The 27977-nt window shown below is 39.1% G+C and overlaps 1 protein-coding gene across 2 annotated transcripts in view; it reads left to right on the top strand.

Moving 5' to 3' along the window:
- The window catches only part of dlg2 (discs, large homolog 2), a gene marked incomplete at both ends in the record, with an annotated part of 86874 nt that overhangs the window by 42806 nt on the left and 16091 nt on the right, over positions 1-27977 (top strand). Inside the window, 10 exons of one of the 2 annotated variants that reach the window (XM_079247105.1) lie at positions 4299-4468; positions 4665-4801; positions 7965-8109; positions 8189-8330; positions 10687-10746; positions 17826-17982; positions 22757-22859; positions 23710-23824; positions 24171-24347; positions 24427-24502. In XM_079247105.1, coding sequence (XP_079103231.1) covers positions 4299-4468; positions 4665-4801; positions 7965-8109; positions 8189-8330; positions 10687-10746; positions 17826-17982; positions 22757-22859; positions 23710-23824; positions 24171-24347; positions 24427-24502 — 1282 coding nt within the window. Of the gene's footprint in view, positions 1-4298; positions 4469-4664; positions 4802-7964; positions 8110-8188; positions 8331-10686; positions 10747-17825; positions 17983-22756; positions 22860-23709; positions 23825-24170; positions 24348-24426; positions 24503-27977 lie in introns of those variants that run through there. The other variant, XM_079247106.1, reaches the window with a different exon arrangement.

The following is a 27977-nucleotide window of genomic DNA, read 5'->3' as shown; positions in this document are numbered from 1 at the left end:
CATTTTCTAGCAGCCTCCAAATAAACTCGAAGTTTCAAAGTAAACCTATTTAAGAGGTTAAATCTTCATCTTCAGTTGTAAATTATTGGCTTTGCCCTCATAGTCATGATTTATTTATTAATCCTTTAATCATTTGTGATGATCAGGGTTAAAAAGTAAAAGCACTGACAGTGGATGTGTCGCCCCGGGTCAGCGTGGGTTAAGGTCACCATCTCTCTCCAGCACATTGATTCCTTTATGATGTTGTCAGGCAACTCAAAAGGTTGCCTTTCCAGTCAATGCTTTCACATGGACTGGTGGTGTGAGTGTGTTTCATACTGTTAGCTGAAATTTTTCATTATAAAATTCTGAACTGAGCAGAAAATTCAGATAGCAGGAAAACCCACTTTTCCAGTCTCACAGGCCACAACTTCAGTTTGGTTTCACGTCCTTTTAGAAGAGTTTCTGCGTCAGTCCTCTGTTTTTCACTCAGTTTATTTCATAAATAATAACTCTGTAATAAAAAAAATGTTTATCATACAATAGAAAACAGAAATGACTCATTTCTTTGTTATCTTCGTGTCAAACATCACCAAACAGGACATGAAGTGCAACAGGGTCAAACAAAGAAAGTAGAACAGATGACATCATCTGCTGTTTCCATAATTATTTGTTTGAGAAAATAGATTTAAATTAATAAAACCAAACATATCATATTTTATACGTCAGATTTCTGAGACCTTTTGAATCATTTTATGGTAGAAACTGTGTTGTACACTATTTGATACTTGTATCCTGCTGTCTAATGGAAACCAGGAAGCAGAAGCTTACATTGTTTTAAAGATTTTTTGGTAAAAAAAAAAAAAAAAAAAAGTTAATTTATTTTCACAAATTTTGTCAAATAAAGACTTCTGATTTGTTTTAAAAATGTGGATTTTTTTAGCTCAGATAAAGCTTAAATAAAAGCTGAGAATGACGTTTAACAACCCCTTTTAACCCTTTGATCCCGGTGCCTTTTTTCAGGCTCTGAAAGTTTCATACTTTCACACACCAGTTTTAAAATCTTTACACCAGCTTCCAGTCAATTACAGGATATATTTCAAAACCCTGCTGATTGTTGACAAATCCCACAATGGTTTAGGATGAGAACACATCTGTGATATGTTCAGAGAATATAAACCAAGCAGAGCTCTTTGATCCAAAGACTCCGGTCAACTAGTCCGGACCAGAGTCCAGACTAAACATGGAGAAGCAGCATTTAGCTGTTACGCTGCAAACAAGTGGAATACTCTGCTAGTGGAGATTAAACTTTCACCAAATGTAGAAACTTTTAAATCCAGGTTAAAAACATTTCTTTTCTCAAGCGCTTCTATGCATGACATCTGCACAGTAACTTTTACTTAATTCTGCTTTTAATTATTTTAATATAATTTATGATTTTATTTGTATTTTCTTTTATGCTTTTTTTCTGTAATGCTTTTAATGTTTCATGTCAAGCACTTTGAATTGTCTTGTACATGAAAGGTGCTGTATAAATAAACTTGCCTTGCCTACTCACACTGACACATTACAATGTGAATCTCTGCAACCACAAAGGTCCATTTAAATACTTTTGGTCATAGTAAAGGAAACACTTGTGAGATTTGTTAAGATGAGAAAATATCAGTAAATGTGTGATGAGTTAAGGAGAAATGGATATGGTACGTTGCATGAATTAAAAACAGTTTGACATGCAAAAAAAAACAAAAAACACTTTCAGGATTAACATGAACATCTCAGGAACGATGCAGCTGGAGCGCTAAACCTTTATTAGGTTGTTGTACGAAATGCAAACATCATCTCTGCAAATGTTAACCGACACAGTGAAGCAGAAAATTAGGATTTCTTTTGTCCAAAAAGTGCAGGAGAGGTTTCAGATACTGCCATTGTGGCTTAATTTAATTTAATTTAATTTAATTTAATTTAATTTAATTTAATTTAATTTAATTTAATTTAATTTAATTTAATTTAATTTAATTTAAAATTTGTATTTATTTATTTATTTATTTATGTATTTATTTATTTTATTTTGATTGTTTATTCGTCATGGACCATAAACAGTAAAAACATAAGACTCAGACTGAGTGGTGATGCGTTGCATCACATTACAGCTTCCTAGCCAGTTTCCATCTGCAGCCCCTGTGGCAGAAAAAAAAAGAGATTTAAAAGGATTAAAACAAAAAAAGATACAAAAATAACAACATAAGAATGAAAAAGGAGATAAAGTGGATTAGAAATTGATAAATTAAATACATGAAAAACATATGTTCGGCTCCATAGAAGCGACAGCGCAAAAATGTAAATTGACGGTCTATTTTAATATTTTGTGCATTTTCCACCATCTGTGTGCAAAGTCGTCCAATTGGTAGACTAAACATTGTTAAAGGTTAACATAAAACTCGTTTGGATCTTTCTTTTGTCTTTCAGATATTAGCAGCAGAAAAACAAAAAACAAGTTTAAACAAAAAAAATGTGGAAAAATGCTGATTTGGAAGCGGACTTGAAGCGAGTTGGGACTGAAAGCACGCAATCTGCATCCTTACATCCTTTCTTTATGAGCCTCAAACTGTTTTAGTTTACAGGCTAAAAGAGTGTCAGCTAAAAAACAATGCAGAATCACAGGATTCCCTAAATGCTGGAGGTTTTCATTTGGTCTCAAATGACCGCTCCACGTCTGTTTTAAAATGTTCCCCTCACATGTTGTAAACATACAGTTTGATCATTCATTAACCCTTAAAACTCCAGCAGATCGCCAGTAAATTGTCAATAATTTCTCAAGAGTGGTAGTGTGTAACTTTGTGGGGTAAATTGTGATCAATAGCTTACCCTTGGGTGATGTAGAGAACTTTTCCAGGCATTTATGTCCCATCCAGAAGGTTTACAATCCGTAAAATGTTGTGTTCATTTAGAAACTGTGCACCAAAACCACAATGACCCATTATAACACCATTATTTATCACATTTTCATCATATAAAAGATCAATATAACTACTATGTTGCAAACAGACCCCTGTTTCAACCTGGACGTTATGAAGAAGATACTTCCTGTCAAACTTTTCCCAAATTTAGAGACTTATAAATTGACTGTGATGTTCAATCAGGTGCAGAAAAGAAGAAAACTAAAGATCCTCTGTGGCTGGAATAAAACCAGGACGACGGAGTGGCGTCAAAAAGCAGCTGAGATTATGTTGGTTTAGTCCGGATAGTTGGTAAAAAGAAGCATAAATAAGTTGAAATGAGGAAAAAGTGTAAACATGTAAACAGTTTCTGTTGTGTGTTTGTGTCAGACTTGACAGAATGAAAAGACGTTGCTCTTTCAACAAACATTCAGTTTTCTTGTTTTAGTTGGCCTTTATGCTGCTATATCTATTTATACATTCATTAACTCCGCACAAGGAGTTACTGTCATTTATCTGTTTGTTTGTGTTCAAAATAACTCAAAGTTATGGAAATATTTTCATCAAATTTGCAGGAGTTGTTGGAAATGTGAAAGGGAAGAACTGATTTAGTTTTGGTGCTGGTCCGGATCACCATTTGGATCCAGGAATTTTTTAAAGGCCTGGAAGAGAACAAATGAAGCTATAATCACTCAACAAACACCATCATATAGCCCAAACACTGTGGAATCTGTAGTGTGTCAATGGATTTGTTGTATCTTTTTAAAAGCTACAAAGCTGAAACCAGAAGAAGACCACCATTACAGGAAATGCGATTGTCTTGAAGAACTACAGAACAATTTATCCAATGAATGTGAATCCACTTGCCAGTCATATGTTCTTAGGAATCTTTGAAATTGTCATCATAGGAAGACAACAAACGAAGCTACAAATCACGCAACAAACTCCATTACTGTGGAATCAGTGTTGTGCTAACGAGTTTGCTGGATCTTCAAATGCTATGGGCGTGAAGTAAAAAAGGGAACGGGATAAAAAAATGACTGGCAACAAAAGATAGTGAAAAATGCAAATGTAGATACAATAAATGTAGGGCCAACATATGTTATGCATATTACAATATGTGGCCCTTGGTGGAGGTTTGTGCTCTCCAAGTGCTTTTCTAGTTTTTACAATATTTTAGCCTCGTAATCTGTTAACTGAGGTTCCCTTGAAAAATAATGTTTGCATGCTGACTCGGTTTAAAAGGGTTGGGCTTTAATAAAAAACAAAAACAAAGCATCAAAACCAGAACCAAGTTGACTGAAAATAGAATGAAAAAGGCCTGGAGTTGTAAAGATTTTCTCTCAGGACAACGAGTCACTTGGACCACTGCTTCTCTTCCAGGGTGAACGATTGCATCCTGAGGGTGAACGACACCAACGTGTCTGAAGTGTCCCACAGTAAGGCTGTGGAGGCTCTGAAGGTCGCAGGTTCTATTGTTCGTCTGTATGTGCGGCGTCGCCGACCAATGCTGGAAACCATCACTGAGATCAAACTTGTCAAAGGACCAAAAGGTGGGTTCAGATGCACATCGAACATGACTTCTCCATGATATTTAAAATAAACATTTTATCGGGACTGGTTTTGATATATAAACTCTCATCTGTGTCATTTAAAGTGCTAAAGTAAACAAAATGACAAAATTTGCATCCATGTACAGAACTCTGAAAATCACCAGTTTCTTTCATGCACACAAACACACACACACAGGCCTTGGATTCAGTATCGCTGGTGGAGTTGGAAACCAGCACATCCCCGGAGACAACAGCATCTATGTCACCAAAATCATCGATGGAGGAGCAGCACAGAAAGATGGCCGACTACAAGTTGGAGACAGGCTGTTAATGGTAATTCAGCATGATGGATACTGTCACGTTCAATAATAATAATGCATTTTATTTAAAAGCACCTTTTAAGTCACTCAAGGACACTGTACAATAAAAGCAGGCATTAAAACAATCAGAAACAATAAAAACAACATAGAACTGTGGGACAGGGTGATTACAGGGAGTATGCTTTCTTGAACAGGTGTGTTTTGAAGATGGATTTGAACAGATGTAAACAGTATGATCAAAGCATCATTACTGAAGTTGTTGGGTTTGGTATGAGCTGTGTTGTTGTTTGAAGGTTAGAGTTGGGAGTGAAGTGAAAATGATTTTGCTTAAGTGCCTTTCTTATCTAAACTACTAGAGCGTGCAGTCTTCAGCCAAATCTCGCAGTTCCTCCATGATGAAAACCTTTTTGATCCATATCAGTCTGGCTTTAGGCAAGGCCATTCCACTGAAACTGCTCTCCTGTCTGTTACCGATTCCCTCCGGCTTGCCAGATCCACTGGTCAATCCTCATTCCTGGTCTTGCTGGACCTGTCTGCTGCTTTTGACACAGTGAACCATCAGATTCTCCTCTCCACACTCTCTGGGCTTGGCATCTCTGGATCTGTCCTCTCCTGGTTCTTGTCCTACCTCTCAGGAAGATCATTCAGGGTATCCTAGCGAGGAGAAGTGTCCAAGACAGACAGAATATACGACTCAGCTGTTGGCTGATAAAAGCGTCTGCTAAATGACTGTAGAATAGAATAGAAGAGTGTGTTTTGAATGGAAGCAGTTAATTCACATGTTGCATGTGTCTTTGCAAGGTAAATAAATGTGTAAATAACCGCTATTATAAAAAAAAACAACAAAGAAAGTGGCAGCATTCTCACATATTAGTGACTGCCTTTGATATGTTGTGTAAAAAAATGACAAAATTACATTGTGGGATTATTTATTTGAACAAAAACTGAGACAAAAAAAAAAACACAATTGCACATAGGCCTGGGCAATAAACCCAGTTTGACCACATCAGTAATTTCGGTGTGCAGAAAATAAAAAGCTGTTTCTTTCTTTTTGGTCCTGTGTTGGTAGGTTCTGCTCCTGTCCCTTTAAGATGGAGTACTTCATGTACATCCAGCCTCCAGCAGTTAAAAGTGAACCATATGCAGAAGTGCACAAAACTGCAGTTCCTTCTTCATCCACTAGGGGCTGCAAAACAGAGTGAATCCCCATAGACTCCCATTAAAAAGACCAACTTCACAGCAGAAATAAACATGTTTACAGCCTGGTTCAAAAATCCATTTTATGTTTAATAGGTCAGGTTTACCTTCATGACAACTGTAGAGGGAGTGAATTTTTTTCTAACTCGCCCGTTTAAAAGTAATTTAATCTTGAAATTTGGCAGATTTAGAGGCGTGTCCTTTTGATTGACAGGTACACGATCTCCCGCTTCAATTAAGAAGAACGTAGAACAACCGCGGTTTTTAGCCGGTTAACAACATGACTTAGCTTAAGCCCGCTTACCTCTGTTAGCTGGTTAGCTCCAGTTATCTCCGGTTTAGCTCGGTTAGCTCTTAGCTACAGAAAGCTCGGAGTTCGCTCAATGTCAACCTGACCTGAAAGCAATCACAATGTATTTACCCACAATGCAATGCTACACCAAATGCAAAAAGTGAATTTTTTTGTATCCCGCTTCTTATATTTGGTTTCCTTGAAATGGACCAAGACCTGCGTTTGTAGGCGCACTGTTGTTACATTCACATCAGGATAGTCCGCTACACTCAGTCCGATTGGGGACTCGGCTCAGTTGTAGGGGGGTGTATCCATTCAGACCGAGATCGCATTCACGCTGCACTTTGGTCAAACCAGCCAAACCATTAGAATAATATATCCCCATTCCCACCAAAAGTGGTGCTGCACTAGTATTAAGCAAAAGAGAAGACAAGACCCAAAAACTCCATTGCGAATTTAACATGGAGACGCCACTATGGCTGTTTTGGGTTTTTATTATGTCTTGTGCAAGTATACTGCAGAAATCCACTGCAACAATGGACGCAGTATGAACACCAGATGAGGCAGAGGACTCTTAACGCCAGCGCTATGGATTTACCCACAATGCAATGCTACACCAAATGCAGGAATTGACTTCCTAGACCTGCATTTGTAGGTGGACTGAGTCCGCTTCTTTGATCCAAATCAGAAATCATTTGGCGCGTTCACATTTCCCCAAACGAAGCGGACTTTCCAAGTGAACGGACTCTGATTCGAATCAGAAAAGGCTTATGTGAATGTGTCACATGAATTCTGCAAACCACAATGAGTTGGACCAAAATTTCTCCACAAACACATTATACAGAAACTTCAACTTACTGTTGGATGGATAGGTAGGTAGGTAGGTAGGTAGGTAGGTAAGTGGATGGATAGATGGGTAGATAGGAGGCTAGGTAGGTAGGTAGGTGGATAGATGGATAGATAGGTAGGTGGGTGGGTGGGTGGATAGATGGATAGATAGGTAGGTGGGTGGGTGGGTGGATAGCTAGATAGGTAGGTAGGTAGGTGGGTGGATAGATGGATAGATGGGTGGGTTGGTAGGTAGGTAGGTAGGTGGATAGATGGATAGATAGGTAGGTTGGTGGGTAGGTAGGTAGGTAGGTAGATAGATAGATAGATACTTTATTCATTCCCAGGGGGGAAATTCCAGGTGTTCCAACAGTTCCTTAAAAAAAAAAAGATTGATAAATAGATAAAATTAAATATTAATATGAAACAGTCTAATTGCTGCTGGAATGAAGGTCCTTCTGAACCTCTCAGTCCTGCATGGAAGAGAGATCAGTCTCACACTGGAGGGGATGTTTTTGGTTATCCAAAATACCCTGAAGTTTTCTACTCATCCTCTGCTCCACCACAGCTCTGACAGGGTCCAGACTTCTGCCGAGGATAGAACTAGCCTTTCTGACCAGTTTGTCCAGACGTTTGCAGTCCTTGTTTGTAATTCTGCTCCCCCAGCAGACACCAACGTAAAACATCACACTTGTGATGACTGTGTGATAGAAAGTGTGTTATTTAGCTCCTTCAAGCTGCTGGATCATGATTTGGACTCACTTTACCCACACTGCTTCAGTAATAATATAAACATAACACCCCCCAAAAAAAAAAAATCTTTTGGTCCAATAAAGAATTAACATATATTTCTGTGCAGGTGAGCAACTGCAGTCTGGAGGAGGTTTCCCATGAAGAAGCTGTGGTTATTCTGAAGAACACATCAGATGTGGTCTACCTAAAGGTGGGGAAACCCACCAGTGTATACCTGTCAGACTCATATGGGCCTCCTGATGTTACACATTGTAAGTACCTCCATTCTGTATTGACCATTTAGTCAAAGAGAGCAAGGATTTATTAAATATGCTTTTATTTTCTCTGCAGGTTTTTCTCCTGCCATGGAAAATCATATCTCTTCCCCCATCAACAGTGGTACTCTTGAATACAAGTCCGGGCTGCTCTCCATCTCCCCCGGGAGTTACTCCCCTCTGCCTAAGCACATACTCGGGGAGGAGGATATAAACAGGTTGGATGGTTTTTCATTCTTACGGTAATTACCTCCCTTCCTACTGCAACTGCAAGTAGTCGCCTTGTCCACCCCTCCCTCCTGTTTCCTCCTTGTCCTGACTTATCCGTGTTTTTTCTGGAAACTCAAAAGCCATCAAGACCTCATTAGGAGAAGACGATCAATAGATATTTTGTTTTGTTTTCTAAATAGTGCTGTTTAACAGCACATTAACCTCGATACTCCATCAATTCTCTGATTATGTGTAATTAATATTGTTTATAAAATAGATGGAGGTTGTAGCTGCTGAAGTTCTCATTTTATAATGTTAAGTATTTCTGAAACAATGAAGCAAAACAAAAAACTACCAAAAAGAATTAAATCAAATTATAGAAATTGATGACAATTTGAAATCATCTGTGTTGAAAAACTTTTTATCGTTTCATAAACGTTGGTTTTATGTGCAAATAAATGTGTAGCTAAGACATTTAGGTAGTTATGTCTGCATAAAGGAAAAACATTTATGAAAAAGGTTTCTTTGCATTTTGTTTAATGATTAATAATTTGTTTTAACGACCTCTGAAATATCTGCAGTACATGTTCAGGAGCAGCAATCCTGGTATGTAGCATGGAGATAAATGCAGCTAAAAGACTTTACTAAGCATTGGCATCCAAACCCCAAGCAATTATCAGGGAACATAAGAAAAACATGAGAACATCGATGTTTTATGATTAAACTGGAAGAACTATGAAATATAGAACCATTGTAGAAAGTCTATTTTCCTCCGAAGACATAATACGATGATCAAACTCTAAGTTTGTCGTCTTATTTAAAAGGGTGACCCTGCTGTTGGAAACTTTATTCTAATCCAGGATCAGTGTGGTCAGATAGAAGCTGCTCACAATGATTCCTGTTGGTGCCAATAGTGGAACATGGTGCAGGTCACATGACCTCTTAGCAAAGCGCCGCTGCCATGTTCTGACCTTCATGCCCAGAAATAAGCTGAACTTATCTCTGTGCTGCAGAATTCCTTTAATTTGCAAATGGAATATAACAATATAATCCTCACTAAAATGGTAACATATATATATATATATATATATATATATATATGTGTGTGTGTGTGTGTGTGTGTGTGTGTACATTGTGCTATTTATGTTGCTGATGTTTCCTGTTGAATTCATGAAATATTCATGAAATATTTTGACATATTTATAAAATATGAACGGAAAAACATCATAAATGCAAGTTGCTTGTAAGTGTTAAAACACTTTCTCTTTGTGTTAAAGTCTCCTCCAGTCCTCGTTTCTTTTTTTCTTGTCGAAGCAGCCAGACTTTCCTCTGATATTTAAGCATCACAACCAAACTTTGGCAGATATTCACACTCCAGCGCCCCCTAATGAGAACTAACACACCATTTATCTTCGTCATGTCTCTTCTCTGAGCTCTTTCCAGCAAGCAAAAGTCAGCCAGGTGTTGTCTTCTGTCTTATCTCTTGCTCTCTTACTCTCATCCTTCTTTTCCTTGCATCTGATAATGCCGAATCAAAAATCCCAAAATTGTCATTGTGTTGATCTCCAGTTAAAATCTACACAGTTACCTGGATGATGGTCTGTCAGCCTTCAAACCCATCGGGACAGGTTGTAGTATTTCCCTCCTGTGATACACCTGACCCAAATCAGTGGCTCAATGACAGGCGGATGCAGAAGATTGCTGGAGAACCTTTTCTTTGGAATAAAGTGTGTTTTTGGCAGGGAAACAGTAAAACCTGCAGGTTGGTCGCTCACCAGGACCGGAGTTGGAGACCCCAGCTTCAGGGCGACGACAGCTCCAGGAACGTTCATAATAAATGTCAGTGTGCTGTAGAAAGCAGGCCGGAAGTTCAGTTTTAGTGTCAGAAAGTATAGCATTGCTTTTTAGGCTGTCTTGAACAATAGTTTCCAGCTTTCAGGAGGTCTTTGAAGTGAACATTATCTCCTTAAGCCATTAACTCTGACCTACGAGTCTTGAAAACATAAAAAAAAAGTTCCTAACTCAAGGGATGAACCAGTTTAGCAGCGACACACAACAGTTTAACTGGGCAGCTTAGCAAAGAACCATTTTTAAATGGAATATTTAGGCTCATGGTTGCTTGAAGCCTGTCATAAGGACACATTATTTGTTCCTTTCTCTCTGAATACAATGACGATGTTGATAACTGAACTCCTACGTGGAATATGGCTTTTTCTGGTGTCTCCCTTTGTGCTGTGGTACCTCCAACTGTCTCTGATCAGTGTGTGTAAACCAAACACAGTACGTTTAAATAATCATATTATTACAGAATTTAATAATAGTAATGATGTTTTGTCATCGGCATGTATCTTTCCATTCTGTTAGAAATCCTTTGCTAGATGAAAGAGAGGGGACCAAGTTTGATTACAACCACTTTGAACTGAGGTGAGATATTTAATATGTGTAATCGCCTTCTGCATGCAGCTGCATGTCCATCTCCATGTTTTTGTCTTTTTAAGCATCTTTTCATTCTGATTTTAACATCTGATGAAATACTGAGAAGAAATGCAGAGGTACTGTTGAATATCTGGTTTATATTCTCCTGTTAACTTTAAGCATGCTCACATGTCTGATATGAAATTTAGTTCCCTTTTTTCGTCCTGAATTGGGCTTCAGTCCTGTTGAATGTGGAGCTTCAGTACTATTTATTTGAGCTTGTTCACTAAAAGTAATTGGCTAAGTAAACTTTTTTATGTTGCACTTATAAAGAAAAAAAAGTGTCAAGTGCCTCACAAAGATAAAAATAAATAAATAAATAAAATAGTGAAAACACTGAAGATTAAAACAAATGGGTTTTTAGATATAGATCATGAACATAAAAGTTAAGCAAGTTAAATGAGATCAGTCCTTGTCAGATTTTGTACCTTCTGGTGACTTTGTGGCCAAAAATCTCAATAAATGTCATAAAATCTCAAACATCAAAATCTTTTACTGCTTTAACAGTTTTCAACCTGTTAAAAACTACTAAACATTGAATAACTTTTAGGATTTTAACTCTTAAAATACCATATTGAATATTTAAATCACTGCCTTCTTAACACACTTCTTAATTATGAAAAAAAACAAAAAACATGCAAAACGTGAATTATTTTTTATTGTTATAAATCTTGAGGGCTTTGCTGCCGGTTGGAGTCTTGAATAATGTTTTTCCTGTAGTTCCTTTTGGAACCTTCATGAGCAAAAATGTCCCATTGTCTTCCATTAAAACTACATATTTTATTTTGCAATCATCACAGTCAGCAACCATTTATTCTCCATGTCCGTATTTCATTCGGAAAAAACATCTTTATTTGACAGTTTTACTAAATTCCACCAGATCAAATTATTTTCCATGCTAATTTCTTATATTCTTCCTGGTTATATAATGAAGTGACCAAGGTTTGCCAATAGTCCACTGCTTGTGTGATTATTGGAAAAATCATTTCACACAGACTAAAACAGAAAACATATTGATGCCCTCTAGTGGTCCCAATAAGGACAAAATGCTTGAACAAATCTTTTGAGTGGCTACTTAAAGGTGTTTACAGATCTTTGGTCTGATGGAAGAGACTTCCAACGAACAACTACCAGGAACCTCATCAGTGGATCTCAGAGTCCTTCTGTAGCTGCAGGGCTTCCAAAAATCTATTAGATGCAAACCATTCAATGCAATAACTAGGTCCTAAACCTGAGTTTAGTTCTGTGTTCATCACCAGCCTGGCAGATACATCCTGAGTCATTCTGCAGGGATGAATTGCTCTTTCAAGTACAAAGGGAATAACGGTAATTGAGATAAGTTGATGCGGAAATGTAGACAATAAAAAAGAAAGTATGTCTCTTCTGACTGGAAAAAATTGCAAAAAAATGTACACTGATCAGGAGCTGTGATCCTTTACAACAGGGCTACTCTATTACATATTCATGTGGGCCACATTTTCAAATAAATACATTTTCAGAGCCAGTAAATTAAGTACAGGAAAGTAAATCAGTAAAAATACATTTTAAAAAGACACATTTACATTTTGAAAAATAAGTAGTTTATTAATTTTTCTATTTTAAATGCAGTCCCACATGACAAGGACGAATGCCCAAAATAAAATAATGAAAATTCCAATCGGAGCCTTTTTTTCCCCTAACTTTTAACATAAAGTCATATCAAACTAAACTTCTCGATGTGGTGCCTCCTCACGTCATAATCTTTAAACACCACAACACACTCATTGCATATTAAACACATCGGTTTGGTGCCTGGCGGGGTTAAATCTGCGGTTTTCGTTGTCAGTTTAGCGTTTTGGGACAGAGAACAACATGCTAGCTAGCGCTACTCTTACTACTTCAAAACATAACAACACGCTGGGTTTAATGTTGCTAGGCAACCAAGTGTTGCATTCGTGGTCTGCACAAGTGTATGATTGTAGGCTACTTAACCAGTGTAGGAATGACTGAAGGTTCTTGATTAATATCTTTATTCTTTTTCATAAGCTGGGCCACATAGAAGTTGGTTCTGGGCCGCATGTGGTCCACGGGCCGCCATTTGAAGAGGCCTGCTTTACAACATGGACAATGAACATAGGTTTGGTGCCAGGATGTTGGCTCTGGGACTTTGTGATGTTTCTGTGGATGTAGATCTGCTTTCTACATATCGCATCAGTCAGAATTTCTTTGTTGTAACAAAGAACCATAACAGTAGTAGTTAGATAAAAGCTCTGATTGGTGCTTTGAAGAAAAGGCTGAATTAAATCAAAAGTAGATAAATAATACGACACGTACGTTTTTCCAGTAGAAGTAGCGTGTTGAACAGCATTTTGTGTTACAACAGATCTTTGGAGGCCCATCCGATTGGTAATTGAGGAGTTTGGAGGCTGGATGAAGACCTCAGACTCTTCTTCTTGTTATTTTATTTTGTGAATCTTAGGATGTACAACTTGGTCTTCACAGGACAACACCGCTGTGTCACTGTACTTCAGTCCTTGCTGACTAATCCCATCATCAGAACCTGGTCTTTAGACAGAAACTGGTGGTCGGTAATGATGCCCCGACTCCTGCCAGGGGTTTTAATGTAATGACTGGTTGTTTCTTACAACTACCAAAGCGTAAAACAGAAGAATTTCATGAAAAGCTACAATTTCACCAGACTTAAAACTGCTTCTCAGTTTTTAATCAGCACGAACTGAAATAGTTTGTTAATCTGTTAAACAGATAATAAAAGAAGAAAATTCATTTGTCCTGTGCAAATCCAGCTCTGGCACGTTAAAGACTTTGGAATATTAGTTGTAATTTTCCAGTAGAGGAAGTCTGATGAAGTTATTTTTACTACCAACTAACTTTTTTTTTACTACTCTCTGTATCCCAGCACTTTTTCCTTTCTCTGCAATGCCTTATTCTACTTTATTTCTATTCTTCTGTTATCTTTCACCTGTGTGCGTCATCATTGCCATCGTTTATCCCATTTCCATCATTCCCACATCTGTTTCTAGACTCTAACCTCTCTGCTCTTGTTTCCCACTCTACTGTAGGCCTCCAGAGCCCGTTTACAGCACTGTGAACAAACTTTGTGACAAAGCGCCCTTTACCCGACTCTATTCCCCACTAGAGTGCAACAAAAGCCTCCTGCACTCCGCCCCCCTCCCTAACTCTCACTTAAGCCTGTTCCCTGACTTGGATGTCACCAGGTACTTCATACACCCATAATCACACCGTTTCCACCATTGTGTCCCATCCCACTTTGTGTTTCCTGCATAACCATTATGTTGTTCTGGCAAATTCCTGTTCCCGGTTGTTCTAAATGATCACTGGCTCCAAAATTTAATTCAGATTCCAGTTATTATGCTACAAATTAAAAATCAGGCTGGTAAATTGAAAAAGTGTTTAGACAGCGAGCAGCGACCGTACTGGAAACTTTGGGAATGCTTCCAACACATTGGCTGTTTCCCAGTTCAGGACAATTGTCTTAAAGCAGCACAACATAGGCAGATTTTTCTGAATGTGGTCAACATGCCCTTTTATTGGGCTCAGAAGATCACGTTGTGCCTGGAATTTCTCAATATCCCTTCTGCAGCAGTTTTTTGGAGTCATGTTTCCAGATAAAAATTTGTTATACTGGGTATGAATGCAAATTTTGTAAGAGGAACTTTAAAGTTTATTCCTCCATCTGCCTTTTCACCCATCTTTAAAGGGGTCCTATTATGGTATTTCAAGTTTTCAAAAGAACCTGTCTGACACAGACGATTTACTCCTGGAGTTAGCTTGTCCCTGTCTTCTGCATCTAAGCATCATCGTCCAGGGTGTTTTTCTGTCACTTGCTGCATTTCTATTACTTTTTTTTTTTTTTTTTTTTAATTTATATTTTTAAAGGGGTGCTATTATGGTATTTGGAGTTTTCTCAGCTTTCTACAGTGTTACAGTGTTGAATCCTCATCAGACATGTGAACGACACTGTTTTTTATCACCTAAACGCATGTTTGAGTTTGAGTTTGAGTTCCTGCACGCTCTCCATTCGGTTTCCATGGCGATGGAAAACGCGTCGTTTTAGAGAGTTTTTTCTACTTGGAAATCCTTGTGACGTCCCGGGGGATAAGGTTCGGTGATTGGTTACCTTCTACTGGTTAACAAGGGCATGTACAAATACATCAGGCGGGTGGAAAACGTGGGATAAAGTTATTTCCAACGATGGCTGGTGAGTTTACCAAAGAGAGACATCCTGCTGCATTCGTTGCTGTGGGTTGCTGTTTTCCACTTCGTTTTCAGGCTCTGATTCAGGTTCCAACATGTAGGGCTGTATGCTATGTGTTGACATTGTATTTTGTTTTTTTTATTGAGTTCATATCAGCCTAATCCTTCTGTTTATGAGATGTTACAATGACGGTGAAAGCAGGTGCGGTGCGCGCTCCCGATGTAGTGCAGTGGCGGGAGGCGGGGCTTAATGCGGAAGAGTCTCAATCCACTTGTTTTGCCCGCAGGCTGATCTGACAGCCTACGGAGAGGGTCGGTCTGAAGTAAATGAAGCGATTTATGACAATAACTCGATCAATCCCAGTCCTTCTGGGCTCAGAAATAGAAATAAATTAGCCTGAAATGCATATAATAGTTCCACTTTAAATTTTTAAGTTAACCTCAGTTCAGAGATGGATCGGTGCAGCATCAGCAGTGATGCGGACTCTACATCAGTCTGTTATGTTGGAAAAGGAGCCAAGGTGAAAGCATAGACTGTATGTAAAAAGATGGGCAGAACCTCTATGACGTCCCCCATAGGTTTCTGAAGAGCTGAATTGAAGCTCGGTGGGCAGTTCCTGTCATCGCCATCTTGGAAGGGGCATGCGTGTTGTGTCGCCCGGAAAATACAAATATGGGCAAAGAGGTCAGGGTGGATGATTGACATCTAGCAAACTTTGAGCTACCTGTAGCTAAGAGCTAACCGAGCTAACCCGGAGATAACTGGAGCTAACCAGCTAACGGAGGTAAGCGGCCCAAAGCTAAGTCACGTTGTTAACCGGCTAAAAACCGCGGTTGTTCTACGTTCTTCTTACTTGAAGCGGGAGATTGTGTACCTGTCAATCAAAAGGACACGCCCCTAAATGTGCAAAACTTCGAGATTAAATTACTTTTAAATGGGCGAGCTAGAAAAAAAGTCACTCCCCCCACAGTTGTTACGAAGGTAAATTTGTCCTATTAAACCTAAAATGGATTTTTGTACCAGGCTGTAAACATGTTTATTTCTACTGTGAAGTTGGTCTTTTTAACATGGGAGTCTATGGGGATTCACTCTGTTTTGCAGCCCCTAGTGGATGAAGGTGGAACTGCAGTTTTATGCACTTCCGCATAGTCTACCCTTTTTACCGCCAGAGGTTGCCGCTTGTGCGAAAGGCTAAACTCTTGATTTCCTGTTTAGTCTATGTTCCCACCTGTGGTCAGGAGCTGTGGGGAATTACTGAAACAACAATATTGCAAATGCAAGCAGCTAAAAAGAGGTTCCTTTGCAGGTAGCTGGGCTCTCCCTTAGAGACATGAGCCTTTAAATACCTATTTCAGCCATTCTTTGGAGAGTTTACTGGGATAATTGTCCTCCTAAATGAGCCAAAGTGAAAAACATCAGCATATTTGATGGGTCCAGTGATTGGAGGCATTGACTGGAATTTTAGAGACATGCTAGCATCACAGTGGCTTCTTTTCCCTGAAGGTCCATAGTTGTTTTAGAAAGATTATGAAATTAGACTGAAATCTTAGGCCCAGTTTGATGTGTTTCCATTTTAAAACCATGTGATACAACAGAACCAAATTGCACCAGTTCTGGGTCCCATTCCATTCAGTTGTGGGTCCATAGAAAAAGGTACAATACATTTATGGACGAGCTAATGGCGTTCATTGATGCAGTTCATTGATTGGCGGACAGAAAATAATAATAATATTGGGCAATAATAATAATAATAAGGGCAATCACCATAGCAACAATAATGGTCACCTGAATTGGCTGGACCTTTCTAAAACGTCTGAACCATACTGGTCCAAACCAAACCCCAGAGTGGAAACGGGACTTTGGATCAAAGACAATCGACACAGATTCTTCCAGAAAACTTCAACAATCACTGTCTTCAGTTTCATTACAAAGCTCCGTTTAAAGGAAACTGATGAGACTTGGCGGATAATTTCAGATCTTTTCAGTTTTAAATGTATGTATATTTTCCAAATAGAACGCTGTTGGCTGGTGAAAATCATTTTTATCACATTTTATAAAATATTTCAGCTTTATTGGGAATGGTATTTTTAATGTTTTTTTTAATTATTATTTTTTTATTAGCATATATTTTTTTTGTCTGTAAACATCAGTTTTTCTTGAAATATACTGAAGAAAAGTGATGTATTTCTCTTGCTGACCAGCAGGTGGCAGCATGCTGCTTACACAACAGATTACATTGTCTTCCTGTGATAAACCGATGTTTCTTTTTAAAACCCATCATTTAATAATAAAAACACAGACAAGATAAAACTAAAATAGCAAAATATTTTTAAGATAATTGTTTAGTAGAAGTTAGACTGCTCTGATTATCCATATTTTCTATGATTTAGAAACACAAAGTTAATGTGACTATCGTTTCTTCCTGGGTTGGAAATCTGCAGCATAGCATGTATTGATTTATATGATTAAAAATGCAGCACCCCATTCCGAAGCGTGTGCTTGTTCGCATCCCATGCATCCTGTTTTGTGTGCATGCGAGAGAGACGAACGGAGAGAAAGGAAGTGTGTGTGTGTGTGAAAAGGTTCCTTTCACGTCAGACCTGAATTTGGGACAAATGATCCTAAGTAGAGCACCGTCCCCCTGTGGAGCCGTGGCAGTCTTTGACTTCCTTTGCCTGAGAAAAGCTGTCCTTAAGCTTTCAGCGTCCTGTGATCTTTAATCCACCTTTTTCTGTCCTCCACCACCAGAGGTGAAGATGCTGAGACCCACCGACACCCCAGAGCTGATGTATTATCTGAATGCTTTGTACAGGGAGCCCAGGAAGGTCGTGCTTCACAAAGGCTCCACAGGCCTGGGCTTCAACATTGTTGGAGGTGAAGATGGCGAGGGAATCTTTGTGTCCTTCATCTTAGCAGGAGGGCCGGCTGACCTGAGCGGAGAGCTGAGGCGAGGCGACCAGATCCTGTCTGTAAGTGCCCCAGAAAACCTGCAGACTTCCCCAGGTTTACATGGGGAGTTAGCGTCACTTCAACTACTGTTAGCATTGTTTACATCTGCCAGATTTGTGTTTTAAAGCTAATCAAAATAATTATGCAGCTTAATTGGTTTATATTCATTTTAAATGTCAAAGAGCTTTGTTTTGGAGGGTTACAGAGAGATGTGGGATTTATTTCAGCATGGCTGGATTTAGTTTGGATGTGTGTACAGATCTGTGAAATGGAAAGTATAAGGACACATTCATGTTGGGTCTGGTCTGACTGGGTCATGTAAACAACTGCTGTAGATCTGTTGGTATGTTTGGGATTATTGTCATGACGTTATTTTGTTCTTGCGGCCTCAAAAACATGAAAGAAGTTCTCACTCCTCGTAGAGTATGTTAAAGGCTAAATATTAGGGCTGTGACGATATGCTTTTGTCCCGCTTAATTCCAATTTTTTGGGTGCCGATTTGATTTAAACTGCGATTCTCACAATTCTTTGATTTTGCTGATTTTTGTCGACTAAAAACAAACTCGTCATTTTTCTTAATTTCAATGAGGAAAAAGCAGCCAGACCATCATTCTGCTGCTATAATGCCCAAGAACACAAGTTAAAAGATCACTAAAAACAATAAAAATGACCAAAAAAAAATTATAATAATGGATTATTTGTATTTATTTTGGAAAAGAAATTTGGCAAAAAAAAAAAATCTATTTTAAAACTGTGAAGCCAAAAATCCTGATATTTTTTTCTATTCGATTTCCCACTCCGACTAAATATGTTTGTAAAAATGCAGCTGAGTGCTCTTATGGTTTGTTGTCCACCAAAAACAAACTCAAGACACAAATATTTTTCTGCTAAAAGTTCGTAAGTAGGACGTATGAGGCTGGCTGTGGTGGTAGGAGAAAATGGCAGAAGCTCAGCTCTTCAACTTCGTCTTGTCTTCATTAATCACAAAATAAAAACCCATGAGTCAGTCGTGCACCAGCTAGCAGTTGGACAACAACACGCTCTCTCCCGCCTGAAGCTTCTCCTCCAGCTTTATACTGGAGGCCCCTTCTACAAGACAAACCAACATTAATTGACATTCATTTCACAATTAATACAATGCCCAGACACAAAATTTACTACGTACGTCAACCTGCCAGTAAAATTTAGCTAAGGCTATAAACATACCAACATAGCTCAATATGTGTATATATATATATATATATATATATATATATATATATATATATATATATATATATATAGAGATAGATAGATAGATAGATAGATAGCTTAATCAAAAGTGATCTGTTACATTAACATTGACAGGAAATACCCCTTCATGGTATCTACACATGGTACATGCCATTTCACCTGCTCTATAAAGGTATTTGGACACTCACCATTTTGGTTCACCGACTCACTACTAGGCATGGTCTACACCAGGGGTGCCCAAGTCCAGTCCTGGAGATCGACCATCCTGCAACCTTTAGATGCAACCCCTGTCCAGCACAGCTGAGTCAAATAACTGAATTCCTCTTCTGCATGTCATTCAGCTCTGCAGAGGCCTGTTAACGAGCCACTTATTTGATTCAGGTGTGTTGGAGAAGGGTTACACCTAAAAACAGCAGGATAGTAGATCTCCAGGACCGGACTTGGGCACCCCTGGTCTACACCATGGCAGGACCTAAGAATTAATTTGTTCGTAAGAGCGGTTTGTGAACGTTGTAGAAGTTTGATGGTTTGTTCAGAAGCAGCTTTGAAAGCCTAAGCTGACACTTTCTCCTCAATCCCTTCCAAACCAGTCTCATATTTTTTCCTCCGCCAAGGAGGTTATGTTTTTACCTGCTTTATCTGTTTCTGTTTGTGTTCAAGATAACTCAAAAAGTTATGGACGGATTTTCATGACGTTTTCAGGAGGAGTTGGAAATGTGAAAAGGAAGATCTGATTTAATTTTGGTGTTGATGCGGATCACCGTTAGGATGAACTTTAATGATTAACACGCTAACTTAGCGCTGGAGAGTCGGAGATGTCGCTCTTGGGCCTTTTGCATGGTCTGAACTTTACGTCCACTTCTGGGACTTTTTTTTCCCACTTGTAAATAAAGTGTTTTCCTGTGGAATTATGGACATAAAGACATTTTAACTCTTCCCAGAGTGACGCGCAGCAACAGTTGCTTCCCAACAAAAAAGACTGGTCTTTTATTGAAGAGTTCAACCTACTAGATTCATTTAATTCATTGATTAGCATCACCTGGCTGCTGCTGACCCTTTTCATTCCTCTAAAAACATTTATTTTTACATTGCTCCTGCATTTTGGATGTCATTTTCTGTAATAATGTCATGCGCTGTTACCCATTTTAGGTTGTTTGCCACATTTTTAGACAAATCTTTTTCTTTTTCCAGTCCAAACTGCTGATAAACCTCGCAATATTTTTATTTTCATGTGATCATTAACTGCAAGACTGCTGTCTGTTTTTTTAATTAGTCAAGAGGATCTTCTTATGAAGGACCAAAAACCATCATCAGAAATAATAAATAAAAAATATATTTAGAAAAATACAATTCAGAATGGAAATTAATTAGCAAATCCATAAATTCATTTATGTATATATTAAATTTTTCTTACATTTGTTTTTAAATTATCTCTAAATTTATCTAATTTTCATTTATTTTTATACACTTATTTGTTTCCACATTAGTTCATTTATTTATATATATTGTATTGTTGCCTTTGTGTGTTTTCCCTGCATGTTAATAAGTCGGGTGCCTCGCCATCGTCTTGTTCTACCCAGATGAAAGCAGGTGGTTAATGTTCCAGCAGTGGCCTCAATTTGTAGTCTAACAATAACTCCTCTGGTCTGTCCTCACCTACCAAGCTCTACACACTCGCTCCTCATATTTATATCTGCTTCTTTTTTCACTTGTAGCCCTGATAAGCTCTTCCTCCTGATGTGAATATAACCCACCATTATTTATTAAACTGAATCATGGATGTGTGTTTTTCCCCATCGACATTATGGTGAGTTTGATTTGGTTTTGGCAGCAATTTGATAAAAAACAAAAAGCAAATGGTCATGTGATTAATGTTTTATCCACCTGTTAGATCAGTTTTTTTCATCAAAATCTCCCGTTCCACCACATCACCATGAGAATCTCCCGTTCCACCTCATCACCATGAGAATCTCCCGTTCCACCTCATTACCATGAGAATCTCCCGTTCCATCTCATCACCATGAGAATCTCCCGTTCCATCTCATCACCATGAGAATCTCCCGTTCCACCTCATCACCATGAGAATCTCCCGTTCCACCTCATCACCATGAGAATCTCCCGTTCCACCTCATCACCATGAGAATCTCCCGTTCCACCTCATCACCATGAGAATCTCCCGTTCCACCTCATCACCATGAGAATCTCCCGTTCCACCTCATCATGAGAAGAATCTCCCGTTCCACCTCATCATGAGAAGAATCTCCCGTTCCACCTCATCATGAGAAGAATCTCCCGTTCCACCTCATCATGAGAAGAATCTCCCGTTCCACCTCATCACCATGAGAATCTCCCGTTCCACCTCATCATGATGAGAATCTCCCGTTCCACCTCATCACCATGAGAATCTCTCGTCCCACCTCATCACCATGAGAATCTCCCGTTCCACCTCATCACCATGAGAATCTCCCGTTCCACCTCATCACCATGAGAATCTCCCGTTCCACCTCATCACCATGAGAATCTCCCGTTCCACCTCATCACCATGAGAATCTCCCGTTCCACCTCATCACCATGAGAATCTCCCGTTCCACCTCATCACCATGAGAATCTCCCGTTCCACCTCATCACCATGAGAATCTCCCGTTCCACCTCATCACCATGAGAATCTCCCGTTCCACCTCATCATGATGAGAATCTCCCGTTCCACCTCATTACCATGAGAATCTCCCGTTCCACCTCATCACCATAAGAATCTCCCGTTCCACCTCATCCCCATGAGAACCTCCCGTTCCACCTCATCACCATAAGAATCTCCCGTTCCACCTCATCACCATGAGAATCTCCCGTTCCACCTCATTACCATGAGAATCTCCCGTTCCACCTCATCACCATAAGAATCTCCCGTTCCACCTCATCACCATGAGAATCTCCCATTCCACCACATCACGATGAGAATCTCCCGTTCCACCTCATCACCATGAGAATCTCCCGTTCCACCTCATCACCATGAGAATCTCCCGTTCCACCACATCATGATGAGAATCTCCCGTTCCACCTCATCATGATGAGAATCTCCCGCACATGTCAATAGAGGTGACCTGTTGACTGTAACCACCCTGATCAGGGCAGGCCAGAGTATCCCAACAAAGGCAATCACCATAGCAACAACAGTCCCCAGACCAAGCAGGCAAAGCTCCCGGTGCGAAGGATACCCCCAAGAGAAATACCAGAGAAAATGTTAAACAGATGAAAGCAGTGATAATACATTTTTTAAAAAATGCTAAAATAATGTGCTCAAAAGTCATAAAATAGAATGAACTAAAATATAATTGAAGATCAAATAAATTCAGTTAAAAGCTAATTGTAGCCTCAGTGTCCTGTTCTTACTGACAGGAGGGAACCCAGTGTGGTCTTCTGCTGCTTCCAGGCTGGACGTGTTGTCTGTTCAGACATGATGTTCTGCATATCTAGGCTGGACCCAGTTTTTATTACCTTTATATTATCTCCACAAAAAAAATTGTAGAAATAATAAACCTGCAAATGTCCTCTCTCCACAAACAGGTTAACGGTGTTGATCTACGAGGAGCCACACATGAACAAGCAGCGGCAGCCCTGAAAGGAGCGGGACAGGTGGTCACCATCATCGCTCAGTACAGACCTGAGGGTGAGTCCGCTCAAACCAGGTGTGGTCGTCGTTCAAACTGGTTTCCAGTAGAGCAGAAAGTAAACAGGAACATTTTGTTCCTGCATCCAGAGGGTTTCATGTCTTCAACATGAGAGTCTGTAATAATATAAGAGTCGGTAATAATTGTAATAATTCCTGTCATATCTGTCTCCAACATACTGTGGATTTCAGGATGGGCTTGTGAAGAATCTCAAAAGCTTTTTCCACACAAATTCTGTTGTTTCCACACATTTCATGCTGTTTAGGTTTGTTGTTCTTAGACAAATAAAGCATCCAGATTTTAAATCTACTTCAATCCTATTTTACATAATTTTAGGATATATATTACACTTATTGTGTTCAAAATTGTTAAAGTCACCCCTTTGTTGTCTAGTTCAGTGTTTTTCAACCTTTTTTTTTCACCTAAAAGTCACAAGGCACATCAAAAACCAAAATGGTTTTTTTTTTGTTTTTTGTTTTTTTTTTTAAAAAGTCTATATTATTATAATTATAAAGTCCATCTTGTCAAAGCCTCTTGAATAGAAATCAGAAAAACACAGGAAGAATGAATTTTCTTATCCTTCACTGGGGCTGGTTTGGATGAACACAGAGCTGCTTTTTAGACCAGTTAGGTGATAATGGGTAATTTCTCAGGACACACTTGATAATCTCTCCCAGTAGTTGAAAAACATTGGTCTAGTTTGTCACGTCGGTGTTATTAAATGTTGTAGCTGGCAACCTGTATTACAGTATTAGAATAAAACTATTCCAATACATGTTGATCTACATATTTGCATATTGAACATGAATGTTTGTGTTGTCCTTCACTCATTCTCATCTTGTCTTGCAGAGTACGGACGTTTTGAAGCCAAAATCCACGATCTCCGGGAGCAGATGATGAACCACAGTATGAGCTCTGGGTCTGGGTCTCTGCGCACCAATCAGAAGAGATCCCTCTATGTCAGGTCTGTTGTGGATTTAACCTTGTTTTTGTTGTCCAACCAGTCTGCACCAGTTTCCATCTGATTTCTTCAGGATAAACAGAAAAGTGATTAAAAGATCTGTGTTTGCGTCTCATCAGAGTTGGCGTAAATCATGTTTCTTTACTGTACATGTAAGTGGACCTAATTAATGTCATGATGAACATGTACACGTGTTCATATCAAGTTTAATCATTTCTAATTTTAGCAGCCCTCCCCATGGACTCATTAGTCTCCCTGACCTGCTAAATCTTCAGCAGAGTTAGTCCGTATAGAAACGGTAACGATTGTGCTTCCAATATCAAACCAGATAATCCTGTCGTCTTCTCAGGGCGCTGTTTGACTATGACAAGTCAAGAGACAGCGGCCTCCCCAGCCAAGGGCTCAGCTTCAAGTACGGGGACATCCTCCACGTCATCAACGCCTCAGACGACGAGTGGTGGCAGGCCCGTCGCGTCACCCCACACGGAGACAGTGAGGAAATGGGCGTCATCCCCAGCAAGAGACGGTACGCACCTGTAAGAACGCAGCTTATTACAGTCCAGCCGACGTCTCCCGTTATTAACGAGCAACGTGGTTGTTCACAGGGTGGAGAGGAAAGAACGGGCTCGTCTAAAAACTGTGAAATTTAATGCCAAACCAGGATCGTTTGACTCAAAGGCGGTAAGTGTGAAGAGACTTCAACATGGGTGAAGACGAGTCAATGTGACCGAGCTGTTGCAGTAGTCTGACCGCGATAAGTCAGTGTAATGTGGCTTAACAAACAAACTCCTCTATTGACAACAGATGTATGAAAGACTGGACTGAAAATGAGTGGAAAAAGCAGAAATTATCCAAAGAAAAACTAAAAGACCTTCAGAAAATCTGGAGAACTGTTGCTAGACCACAAATCTGGCTGTTGGAAAGTACATTTAAAGAAGTGAGGAGTGTATCGAGACATCTGCACAGTTCTGTGGCTCGTTGTTTTTTCTACTAGAGAAGTTTAGAAGACTTTGAGAATTTGTGGATTCTTGTGTGCTTACATTTAAATGCATCATAATTCCCATGATTAGATGTTAAGTTGTTTTTCTATGAAGAGAAAATCAACTCAGTATCATTTTGTGTGTGTGTGTGTGTGTAATACATGATTGTACAACTTTAGGTACTTGCAAATGTATGTTCAAATGCACACACAAATACCTAGAGACTATAAAAATTCACAAACATAAATATTTTCACACAAATTTGTTACATTTAGCCTCACAAATCTAATCTAGTTTTGTGTCCAAAAAGTCTCTGACACACAAAAAACTGTTCGACTTCATAATAGATAGATAGATGGATATCCTTCTATCCTTCATCCATCCTTCCATCCATTCATTCATCCATCCATCCGTCCATCCATGCATCAATCTATCCATCCTTCCATCCGTCCATCCATCCATCAATCTATCCATCCTTCCATCCATCAGTCTATCCATCCAACCATCCATCCGTCCATCCATCCATCCATCATCTTGAAGGTCAAACCAGTAATGAACACCGTCTTCTTTTACACACTGATCTGTGTGTAATTGCAGTTTTTTCTGTGCATACAGGCCGGTTTGTGAACACATATGTAGCAATTTGTCTGCATAGGAGCCTTTTTAAACACAAAACTATTAGATCTGTGAGATTAAAGTTGAAAAATATGTTTAAAAATGTTAATGTTTGTGCATATTTTTATTTGTTAATGTACAATTTGAATGTATTTGTGTGTACATTTGATCTTACATTGCCAACTACTAATGCAAAGTTATGTTTTACACGCACACAATGACTTAATTTGTTCTCATATTTTCATCATTACATTCAGATTTATTTCATTTGGGGGGAAACATCAGCCGGTTTCACTGTGTAAATTTGGTTTACTCTTTAGGGAAAAGACTGATTGATTGGGCGTCAAATCATAAAAAAAGATGATCTAAATCTTGATTGAAGCCTGGGTGTTCCATGTTGTTCTGTCCATCCATTCATCTGTTGGTCTATGAAACAGATTAGATCATTTTATTAAACATCTTTAAACAACAAACATGAACGTAAAGAGATTTAAAATGAGATTCGGCATGGAGTGTCTTCTTTCCACGCTACATCCTTGCTTTAACCTCTGCATGAGTTTTCTGTTTATTTACCATGTTTTCTGTTCTGCTCCCTGATGTAAGTTACTTTCTCACAGCATGACCTGGATCACACATCTGTCTCCTTGTTTTTATTTTTCATGGCTCTGAAACAACGGAGCGACAGAAGTGGCACAGAGAAGAATAAATCTATGGGATTTTATTTATTTCCATTAAATATGGAAAGATTTAAGTTTTTATTTTTTATTTTTATTTGTTCCTCTTTTGGCCCTTCTGCCTCTCCATGTTCTCCAACTGTGGTATGTCAAGAAGTTTTTTTACATACAAAAATTATTTAGATCAATTCATTTATTTTGAAAGCTGCGAGATTCACAACAGATTGGCATAAAAATGACATGAAGTTAATGTTTTGGATCTTTACAAGGTGAGGACAGGTGAGGGGAAATAAAAAAAATTCTTCTTCACAAACTAAATATTAGTCTTTGTTTTAAAGTGTGAAGTTGTGATCTGATGATGCCAGCTTAGTTTACATCAGGATGATCCACTAGACTCGGTCCGATGAGGCACTCTGTCGGTAAGAGGGGTGCAGCCTGATTACAGATTCACACTGTTCACACTGTACCTCTCAAATAAATCGTGTCACTCTCCACCAGAGGCATCAACACGCATCTGCATCGGATCCTGGTGGTCTCGTTGATCTGATTTCAACCAAATTCTTCCACGTGTGACTGCGAGATGTTTCTCCTGTCCAGAGTCGTTTATCCTCCCGCATGCGCAGGTTTTGGTTGCGTTTACTCCTGATGCGCTGAACCCACATGCACTTTGTTTTTTCAGTCTGCTTAATGTATTTGGTCCACTTGAAACAAACCAAGACCTGCGTATGTAGGTAGACTGAATCTTCTTCTTGGATCCGAATCACAACTCGTTTGCGGATTCACATTTCCCCAAACGAAGCGGACTTTCCCCGCAAACGGACTAGAATTCGGATTAAAACGGCTGATGTGAACGTGCCCAGTCACACACCGGGTCCAGTGAAGTCCAGCTGAAATGCAACAGTCAGGTCCACTCCTGCTTTTAGCGCCAAAAGTAAAACCCAAAAACCTCTGACTTTTTTGAGAAGTGCAGATTAGAGTTGGTTATGAATATCTCACTGATCACTGTTAGAGCTATTAGCTTCAGATTCAGAAACTTTATTAATCACAAAGGGCAGTTCATATGCAGTTAGACTCCTTCAATAGAATGAAGAAATAGAAACATAGAAAGCACAATAAAATGCATCCAGACAGCAGTCGTCCAGCTTCCCTCTACCAATAACACAGTGTCCAAATTATTCCACAACACACTAATCTTAGCTAAACTTCCATCATAATAAAATAAAATAGAAGTAAAATAGAAGCAAGCTGATCAACATTTAGCAGCTTGGTGTCTGATGGACAATCTGCGTGTCTGTTTGTTCTTAGAGCGGCAGGATAGGAGAAAATTCCCTTTGACAGTGTGTGGTCAGACTGGCTGATAATGTTCCCAGCTGCTCAGATCTTCCTGCCTTGCTTCAATGGTCTGAAAGGAGGGCTGAACAGAACCGTGCAGAAAGAGACAAGCCTTCAAACCAGCCTAAAACATTGTTATGTCTTTATTAGGAGAGGCCACAAAACCCCGACAGAGCTGCTCTTCTGGAACTAAACCAGTGTGAAAAAGAGGAAAGGTTTTTTGCATTGAGCTCAACAGTCCAAAGTTACCACACCTTCATCTGGCTCTTACTTTTCCAGCTACTGTCCAGTAAAATAAGAACCACAAAATGTTTTGGGGGAGACATAAACAGCAGGTTTAGACTGCGTGGATCCACTTGATATGAGGGTAAAGATGATAAAACCAAGAAGGGTTAATAGGAAGTGGGATCCACAAAGCTCTTTACTAACCATAAATATTCGCTGCAGGGTTACTTCATGCAAAGCTTAGCCTCAGACCAAGCAGGGTGCTTGTTAGTAAACAAAACAAATTCTCCACAATCCAACACAAAGCTTGGAAAACTTGTTGACATCCCA

The sequence above is a fragment of the Telmatherina bonti genome, assembly GCF_933228915.1.
Source record: "Telmatherina bonti genome assembly, chromosome: 10".
NCBI classification, from domain to species: Eukaryota; Metazoa; Chordata; class Actinopteri; order Atheriniformes; family Telmatherinidae; genus Telmatherina; species Telmatherina bonti.
The sequence above is the reverse complement of the archived record's forward strand: the minus strand, read 5'-3'. Positions and strand labels throughout refer to the sequence as shown.